The sequence below is a fragment of the Xyrauchen texanus genome, chromosome 35 (genome assembly GCF_025860055.1).
Source record: "Xyrauchen texanus isolate HMW12.3.18 chromosome 35, RBS_HiC_50CHRs, whole genome shotgun sequence".
Taxonomy (NCBI): Eukaryota; Metazoa; Chordata; class Actinopteri; order Cypriniformes; family Catostomidae; genus Xyrauchen; species Xyrauchen texanus.
The window spans coordinates 37751320-37761562 of NC_068310.1; the positions used below are offsets into that span (position 1 = coordinate 37751320).

The 10243-nt window shown below is 43.2% G+C and overlaps 1 protein-coding gene across 1 annotated transcript; it reads left to right on the plus strand.

Moving 5' to 3' along the window:
- Positions 1 to 7956: 7956 nt before the first annotated feature.
- LOC127629173 (methyl-accepting chemotaxis protein HlyB-like) lies at positions 7957 to 9077 on the plus strand. The gene is made up of 2 exons (XM_052106281.1): positions 7957 to 8668; positions 8792 to 9077. The coding sequence occupies exon 1, from the start codon at positions 7977 to 7979 to the stop codon at positions 8520 to 8522; it is 546 nt and encodes a 181-aa protein (XP_051962241.1). The 5' UTR covers positions 7957 to 7976; the 3' UTR covers positions 8523 to 8668; positions 8792 to 9077.
- Positions 9078 to 10243: the final 1166 nt, after the last annotated feature.

Sequence of the window (10243 nt, forward strand, 5' to 3'; positions counted from 1 at the left end):
TTAGCGGACATGTCCGTCATGTGTAAACTATTATTTATATCATCAAGCCGGTTCTCGCCTCCTCCTTTCCATTGATCCCTTTACAGATACATTTAGTCCTGGTTTGTTTAGCGTTCACACTGGCATTTTTAACACTGAACCTAACGATACGAGACCAAAGGCATCAGGAAAAAGTCACGACCTGGTTGGACACTTTTATGATGCAAGTTTTGCGACGGAACTTGCCGAACACTCAAAACAATGCTGCTGCTGCTGGGCGAACTGCGCTCGTTGGATGTATATATGTATCAAGTGTGCCGCACAAGCCCTCAAAAGTGAAGCCAAAACGTCTCGATCGCCCCCCGGTGGCTGGTCCTAGTATAGGTCATAAGCCCCGCCTCCCCATGTTATTCAACGGGACGTGAGACCAACTAAACAATTAAATTACACTTCACATATCTTTATTCCAAAGATAGTTTCTGTCATTTACTGTCGTTTCTATCACGTTGATGTCATTTCAAGTGTTTGTTTTCAAAATAAGTTTGTTTTTAGTTATTTGATGCTATAAAAACGCTGCTGTGACGTCATGATTGACAGCTGTGATTGACAGGTTCTCACTGAAGCACCAACTGACTTTTTTTCGGGATCTTCGGAGGACTGAGGAGATTGGAGCTTTAAATGTAATATCTACATTTCTATAATTAATTATTTCACACAAGAGCAGGGGGCGTGTCCTTGCGATTGATTCGGCGAGAGTGAGGGCGGGCCTTGATTTGGTGGCTTTACTTCCTGCTCACTACTGCGCAGGTCTGGTCCCGAAATCACAACTGCGCAGACTCAAGTCCCAAGATGTCACCGCCATATCGGGACACTGGCGGCTTCAGTTCTCACCAATGGGAAAGAGCGAAGGGGCGTCGGCCATCTTTTTTTACAGTCTATGATATGTATATATGGTGGTATTTTTACCAGCTGAGAACAAACGAAGAGTTAATAAATTGTGTAAAGGAGTCAAAACAGGGACGATATGCTGCAAGGCCGGTACCGAACTGTAACGGGCAACATCGCTGCTATGATGAGAAGAACCAGGTGTGCTTGAGGTCAGTATTAGACAAATGACTTCCTGTTATTGGTCCGTTTAGACGTCTTTGGTCCATGTTGCATTCATATATCAGTCGAACCGCACCAGAGTTCGTATTAATCCAACCAAACCTGCCGAGTGTGAACACACATCTAATCTCTGAGGTTGGCCCATTTTTTATTAACCCAAAATTACACACCAAAAATCAGTTTTCGATGATGATATCTGATCATCTCACAAACAGCTGGTATATGAATCACACAACATTCATATCAACAGACACAAGATCTTCTACAGCGATGTGCTCATAATCTTCTTCCTCCAAATCATTGGCTTTTATGTTTCAAAGAAAATCCCTTCCAGGAAGCATATGGCAGCAGAAATAGGTCAGCCATTAACAAACCAACATGAAGCTTCTCTCAGACCAACACCAGATTTAAGAGCCCATTAACCTCTTCTGCACAATTCATCATTCTTCTTGGTATGTGATTCATGTGTGCGTTTATGTAGCGTGGACGATGGTTGAATTATAAACAGAAAAGTTGTAGCGTGTTTTGCACTGCTTGGATTTTGAAAAAAGATCATGTCAGAATATGATGGCAGAACAATCCCAAAATGCAATATCAAAACCCGCCAATATAGGCCAAGTCTGGGGGGGGGTCTGGGTATCTCGGCGAGTATTGACGCTGACTATCACACCTGGAGTCATGAGTTTGAATCCAGGGTGTGCTGAGTGACTCCAGTCAGGTCTCCTTAGCAACCAAATTGGGCTGGTTGCTAGGGAGGGTAGAGTCACATGGGGTAACCTCCTCGTGGTGGTGATTAGTGGTTCTCTCAATGGGGCGTGTGGTGAGTTGTGTGTGGATCGTGGAGAGTAGCATGAGTCTCCACATGCTGTGAGTGTCCGCGGATGCACAATGAATCACGTGATCAGATGCGCGGATTGACGGTCTCAGACGCGGAGGCAACAGAGACTTGTATGTATGTATATATATGAAAAACAAACAAACAAAATAAACAATATAGGCCAAATCTGTGCTCTACATAATTTTAAGATTTATGTATTTAAATTTCATACTGAATAATCTTTAAAAAAATTAAGTTTTATTCATTTGATTTAGTAAAAAATTACACTATTCAATTTGAAGCAGAGTATGCTCTCTGAAAGGAGGAGTTTAGAATGAACGCTTTAGAATGGACCAGTCAGAGCAGAGTATGCTCTCTGAAAGGAGGAGTTTAGAATGAACGCTTTAGAACGGACCAATCAGAGCAGAGTATGCTCTCTGAAAGGAGGAGTTTAGAATGAATGCTTTAGAACGGACCAATCAGAGCAGAGTATGCTCTCTGAAAGGAGGAGTTTAGAATGAATGCTTTAGAACGGACCAATCAGAGCAGAGTATGCTCTCTGAAAGGAGGAGTTTAGAATGAACGCTTTAGAGCGGACCAATCAGAGCAGAGTATGCTCTCTGAAAGGAGGAGTTTAGAATGAACGCTTTAGAACGGACCAATCAGAGCAGAGTATGCTATCTGAAAGGAGGAGTTTAGAATGAACGCTTTAGAACGGACCAATCAGAGCAGAGTAGGCTCTCTGAAAGGAGGAGTTTAGAATGAACGCTTTAGAAGGAAACCAATCAGAGCAGAGTATGCTCTCTGAAAGGAGGAGTTTAGAATGAACGCTTTAGAACGGACCAATCAGAGCAGAGTAGGCTCTCTGAAAGGAGGAGTTTAGAATGAACGCTTTAGAACGGACCAATCAGAGCAGAGTAGGCTCTCTGAAAGGCGGAGTTTAGAATGAACGCTTTAGAACGGACCAATCAGAGCAGAGTAGGCTCTCTGAAAGGAGGAGTTTAGAATGAACGCTTTAGAACGGACCAATCAGAGCAGAGTATGCTCTCTGAAAGGAGGAGTTTAGAATGAACGCTTTAGAACGGACCAATCAGAGCAGAGTATGCTCTCTGAAAGGAGGAGTTTAGAATGAACGCTTTAGAGCGGACCAATCAGAGCAGAGTAGGCTCTCTGAAAGGAGGAGTTTAGAATGAACGCTTTAGAGCGGACCAATCAGAGCAGAGTAGGCTCTCTGAAAGGAGGAGTTTAGAATGAACGCTTTAGAGCGGACCAATCAGAGCAGAGTAGGCTCTCTGAAAGGAGGAGTTTAGAATGAACGCTTTAGAACGGACCAATCAGAGCAGAGTAGGCTCTCTGAAAGGAGGAGTTTAGAATGAACGCTTTAGAACGGACCAATCAGAGCAGAGTAGGCTCTCTGAAAGGAGGAGTTTAGAATGAACGCTTTAGAACGGACCAATCAGAGCTGAGTATGCTCTCTGAAAGGAGGAGTTTAGAATGAACGCTTTAGAACGGACCAATCAGAGCAGAGTATGCTCTCTGAAAGGAGGAGTTTAGAATGAACGCTTTAGAACGGACCAATCAGAGCAGAGTATGCTCTCTGAAAGGAGGAGTTTAGAATGAACGCTTTAGAGCGGACCAATCAGAGCAGAGTATGCTCTCTGAAAGGAGGAGTTTAGAATGAACGCTTTAGAACGGACCAATCAGAGCAGAGTATGCTCTCTGAAAGGAGGAGTTTAGAATGAACGCTTTAGAATGGACCAATCAGAGCAGAGTATGCTCTCTGTAAGGAGGAGTTTAGAATGAACGCTTTAGAACGGACCAATCAGAGCAGAGTATGCTCTCTGAAAGGAGGAGTTTAGAATGAACGCTTTAGAACGGACCAATCAGAGCAGAGTAGGCTCTCTGAAAGGAGGAGTTTAGAATGAACGCTTTAGAGCGGACCAATCAGAGCAGAGTATGCTCTCTGAAAGGAGGAGTTTAGAATGAACGCTTTAGAACGGACCAATCAGAGCAGTGTATGCTCTCTGAAAGGAGGAGTTTAGAATGAAAGCTTTAGAACGGACCAATCAGAGCAGAGTATGCTCTCTGAAAGGAGGAGTTTAGAATGAATGCTTTAGAACGGATCATTGAATGAATTGTTTTTGACACTGGGGAATAAAAGGTAATGCTGCAGTTTTAATATTGATTTCATGTTTTGCTTGAAAAGGTGTTTTTGGTAATCTAGTAAAAGTCACTCATTGGCCGTTTAGCTTGTTGAAACAAAAGCACTTAATAATCGTGAACTCTCGCTCAACTTCTGAAGAAGATAACGGATTGAGAGGAGAGAAGATTGCAAACGTCACGATAAAGGTATCTTAATCAAGTCTCATCCAGAGGCCACTGAACGCCACATGTTCTCATCAAACGTCTCATCGAGAGAGGAACCCTCAGCAGATGATGTCAGTCGCTCCTCACTGAATTATCTCCTGCATCAGCGCTGGCGAGACACACACGACTCCATTTCACAAGCGTCACTGAAACCGCTGACACCCGACATCCACCATTTTGTGCTCCTCGAGAACGCTGCCAGATCTCTCCGTCTCCACAAAGTCCACTGGATAGTGCACTGTGATCAAATCCAGCTGTTTCCAACGAAGACTGCTGGCAAAGATGAAGTCCTTCCTGTGTTTGAAGAACTTTGAGAGGGCTATCCATGCGTTTATCACATCTCGATCACTGTCACTCTCTCACACAGGTATTAGTCAAGTTTCACTTTCTAGTCTCCAAATGGTGCAAAAGCAGCAGCAAGACTCCAAACTGGATTTAAGAAGTATGAACATATCACACCCAGGGCTGGACTGGTAATCTGGCATCCCGGGCATTTTCCCGGTGGGCCGGCGCAGTTTGGGGGCGATCAGGCCGATCTCCTTGGCCATTGGGAGAACAGGACGGGCCCGTGGGCCGGTCGCGATTAGGGCTGGGTATCGAGTTTGATACATTTTAGCCACCGACCAAATTGCCTCTAAACTATCGAGTACCAAATTTCGATACCTAAGGGGTTAATCTCGTCAATGTCAGTGAGAAGCATGTAGCATGCTAGATGTGCCCAAATCTAAAAGTGCCGGTGATTGGCTGAAAAAACACTAGTATATCTCGATTTAGTTCGGGTTGAGCGACGGACAATGATCTCGGGTGATCAATAGCTGACGCCTTTGAACATGTTATGACGAATCATGACTCGTTTCCCATTAATCTATTAAACTATTATTTGTTTCTGACTTCCCATTTTTATTTTGTATTTTTTACGAGTGCTGTAAATGACGTCAGACATCTCTGCTTTGAGTTCAGTTCACAGAACGGTTTATTGTGAACGCAACTCTGCAGCCTGTACAATAATACAAACTATATCAAAAAATACAAAAACACCTCCAACCATGATTTATATTTCAGTGATTATTATCATCATTATAATAATTATTTACATTTATAATTGATTTTGTATCTTCATTTGTGTAAGTCATTTTCCACCTGCATGTTTAGACGGATTCTTGTTGACAGTAAATGGAAAGGTGGTTATAAATATTTATACATATACAGTATCTCACAAAAGTAAGTGCACCCCTCACATTTGTGTAAATATTTGATTATATCTTTTCATGATACAACACTGAAGAAATGACACTTTGCTACAATGTAATACTGACATTTTCACTTAGGGGTGTACTCACTTTAGTTGCCAGCGGTTTAGACATTAATGGCTGTGTTGAGTTATTTTGAGGGGACAGTAAATGTACACAGTTATACAAGCTGTACACTCACTACTTTACATTGTAGCAAAGTGTCGTTTCTTCAATGTTGTCACATGAAAAGATATAATCAAATATTTACAAAATGTGAGCGGTGTACATACTTTTGTTATATACTGTGTGTGTGTATATATATATATATATATACACATGCATAATATATTTTCGCGGATAAGGAAATACCCGTCCGGTGGAGACCGCGCGGATGAAGCTTCTTTGCCAGAGATGTTCAACAATATTTTAACAACATTTTAAATGCACTTATTTTTTTCCACTTTCATTTGAACTTTTAGTTAAAATAAAAAAAGTTTGAAATCAAGGTGTCTTGCTTTATTGTGTAAGCTTAACCCTAACCAGGTTTACCGAACGTTATCCCATAGTAGCACCTAGCGTCCAACAGGCACTAAGAGTGTTTTTTTCTTCGTTCAAAGTATCGAAAAAACGAACGATGCCCAGCCCTAGCCGCGATAAGCTGAAATGAGCCGCCGCGTTATGCAGAACGGACTACAAAACGGTGCCGCGATATGCCGAAGGGGGCATCGATATGCCGGAGTGGACCACGCGCATCCCTCCTCCTTCCGGGCTTCGGCACCAGTGTAAAGGGATCAATGGAAAGGAGGAGGCGAGAACCGGCTTGATGATATAAATCATATTTTAATGAGAAACATAAAACAAGGACACAAACACACATGACGGACATGTCCGCTAACGATCTCTCTCTCCCGCACGACACCCTGCAGTCGACCTTTATCCCTCACAGAGGCTTAATTAGCCTAATACGGGACCGGGTGTGTAGGATCATGACCTGGCCCCGCCCCCCGCCCCGCTCACCTTCAGCAGCAACAACTGCATCAAACACGTCTGATAACTGGAGATCAGTCTTTCACAACACTGTGGGGGATTCTGTCCCGCTCTTCTTCACAGAACTGCTTTAGTTCAGACACATTGGACAGTTTTGAGCATGAACTGCCCATTTAAGGTCCTGCCACAGCATCTCAATCGGGTTCAAGGACTCCAAAACTTTCATTTCGCTTCTTTTGAGTCATTCAGAGGTGGATTTATTCCTGTGCGCTGGATCGCTGCAAGTCGCCCTGAAGCAGCAAAGCATCCCAAGAGAAAGAATCGTTTACATTTCATTATTTTGAACCGATCAAAAAGATTCAAAATGCTATTTAAGTCGATCAAATATGTTTTTGGGCTACCTTTCATATTTAATCAAGGTATGATGTGTATAAATAATTACGAGCGCTCATGAACATTTCTAACAGTATTTATTTTATAAACGAGTGTTCTGGGCGGATGCTAAAGTGTTCTCTTTGCTTTTAGCACATTGATGTTAAAATGTTGTTACTAGGGTGTTCTGTGTGGTTGCTAAGGTACACTATTAGAGTTAAGTTGTGATTTAGACTAAACTGCGTTCAATCCTCCTGGGAAGTTCGTACTTAAAGGTCAGAAGTCGTAATTGTGATGTAATGAGCGTTCAAGTGATTTAGCAATTTTGTATCTTTTTCACTTTCACCTCTTAGCCTATAAACTACAAGCCCAATGCTGAAAAGGTTGGGACAGTATAAAACATGCTAATAAAAACCAAAATGAGTGATTTGTAAATTCTATTCACCCCTTGCTATATTGAAAGCACTATAACTACACATTAAAGGATGTTTTACCTTGTGAATTTCATAGTGTTTTTGTTTTATTTAAATGTAATTTCAAATCAGATGATTCCAACACAATAAGTTGTGACAGTTGAGTGTAAACATCACCATCTGTTCTAATAACACTTATTAAGCATTTGGGCACTGAAGGCACAAGTTTGCTGTTCCAAAAAACTGCTTGACAAACTTGAGCTGGTATGATAAGGTGGTAGCTTGCCTAAGCTGATCTCCCAACTTGGACCAACTCACGACCAGCTTGGACCAACTCATGACCAGCTTGGAACAGATCATGACCTGCTTGGACCAACTCATGACCAGCTTGGAACAGATCATGACCTGCTTGGACCAACTCATGACCAGCTTGGAACAGCTCATGACCTGCTTGGACCAACTCACGACCAGCTTGGACCAACTCAAGACCAGCTTGGAACAGCTCATGACCTGCTTGGACCAACACATGACCAGCTTGGAACAGATCATGACCTGCTTGGACCAGCTCATGACCAGCTTGGAACAGCTCATGACCTGCTTGGACCAACACATGACCAGCTTGGAACAGATCATGACCTGCTTGGACCACTTGAACAGCTCATGACCTGCTTGGACCAACTCATGACCAGCTTGGAACAGCTCATGACCTGCTTGGACCAACTCATGGCCAGCTTGGAACAGATCATGACCTGCTTGGAACAGCTCATGACCAGCTTGGACCAACTCACGACCAGCTTGGACCAACTCATGACCAGCTTGGAACAGCTCATGACCTGCTTGGACCAACTCATGACCAGCTTGGAACAGCTCATGACCAGCTTGGACCAACTCATGACCAGCTTGGAACAGATCATGACCTGCTTGGACCAACTCATGACCAGCTTGGAACAGATCATGACCTGCTTGGAACAACTCACGACCAGCTTGGACCAGCTCATGACCTGCTTGGACCAACTCACGACCAGCTTGGACCAACTCACGACCAGCTTGAACCAACTCACGACCAGCTTGGAACAGCTCATGACCTGCTTGGACCAACTCACGACCAGCTTGGACCAACTCACGACCAGCTTGGACCAACTCATGAACAGCTTGGAACAGATCATGACCTGCTTGGACCAAACCATGACCAGCTTGGACCAACTCATGATCTGCTTGGACCAACTCATGACCTGCTTAGTGGGCTAAAGCACATAACTGGTAATCAGGAGGTTGCTGGTTCGATCCCCACAGACGCCACCATTGTGTCCTTGAGTAAGACACTTAACTCCAGGTTGCTCCGGGGGGATTGTCCCTGTAATAAGTGCACTGTATAATACATTGGTACTCAGAAGGTTGCTGGTTTGATCCCCACAGTCACCACCATTGTGTCCTTGAGTAAGACACTTAACTCCAGGTTGCTCCGGGGGGATTGTCCCTGTAATAAGTGCTCTGTATAATACATTGGTACTCAGAAGGTTGCTGGTTTGATCCCCACAGTCACCACCATTGTGTCCTTGAGTAAGACACTTAACTCCAGGTTGCTCCGGCGGGATTGTCCCTGTAATAAGTGCACTGTAAGTCACTTTGGATAAAAGCGTCTGCCAAATGCATAAATGTAAATCTAAAATGTAAAGTCACCGATTTGCATTATTCTTAGCATACTTCTTAAATTGACAAGCCCTCATCTCTGAAAATTGGGAGGGGCAAATACTTTTTCACAGCACTGTATAATAAATATATATATATATATATATATATATATATATATATATATATATATATATATATATATTTAAAACAAAGAACTACTAGGAAGGCCTTTATGATGGGTGCCACTAATACTTTTAAAGCCAAAAACAATCAAGATTATCTCACGAGGCGACGTCACTAAATGACCCTTATATGCGTTCAGAACACGTCATTGTGTTCATCAAACTCAGAGAAACACTTGAGGAGATGTCGTGCAGAGCGACTGCATCAGTCACCATTTGCTTTCATTGTATGGAAAAAGATGCCGTAACATTCTGGCGATCATCTCCTTTTGTGTTCCACAATAGAAAGAAGCTCTTCCAGTTACACGTTAGAAAGACGAGCGATCCATTAATAATAACTCGCCAGCGAGAGCTTCCTTCCCTCCAACTGCTTCAATATTAATGACACTTGGACACTGGCACCTTCTAGTTGAGCGGGACCGGAGCGAGCGGATCTGCCCGACAACACGGCTGCTGTTCGCTGTCAAAGGAGGCCTTGTCCGTGTAAAGAGCGCTCAATGTTTCCACACACATCTTCAGTGCTTCAGGAACTCATGAAGACTCGTTTCAGAATGACAAACACGGATCTGTGCTGACGTCCAGAGCTACGGTGCTAAAACGGTCATGTTTTGGAGATCACACTGAAAGCTGCATGCAGTCACAGTCTTGAGACGGCCTCACAAATATACATGAACTCATCCAAGGCCGTGGCACAAGGAGAAAAGGGGGGTACAAATTAAATCTGAGGAATGAAGAATGTCTTTACCACTCATGCAGTGATCATAACTGACTGTGATTGGTCCATCGAGACCAGCGCTGAGAAAAGTAACATGTGCCGATTCAGCAGCAGTCTGGACAATCATCTGAATAATGACTCATTTAATGGAATCTACGGCCATGTGCGGTGAACTTGACAATAATAATAAATAATAAACAGCCCATCAGGTTAATCGAGCTCTGCTGAATTAATCAATAAAAGAGGTGTTTTATAGATATCATATCTGATCAAGAAGACATGCTTCCTTTTTCTGGATACGTCAGAGGAACACAGGACTTCCGCCAACACCTCGAGCTCATAATGTGTGTGTGAGAGAGAGAGTGTGTGTGTGTTTCTGTGAGAATGTGTGTTGTTGTGTGAGAGTGTGTGTGAAAGAGTGTGTGTGTGTGTATATATGT

What these genes read in the sequence shown, in the direction of transcription:
- LOC127629173 (XM_052106281.1), top strand. Translation starts at nt 7,977, where the DNA reads ATGACCTGCTTGGACCAACTCATGGCCAGCTTGGAACAGATCATGACC.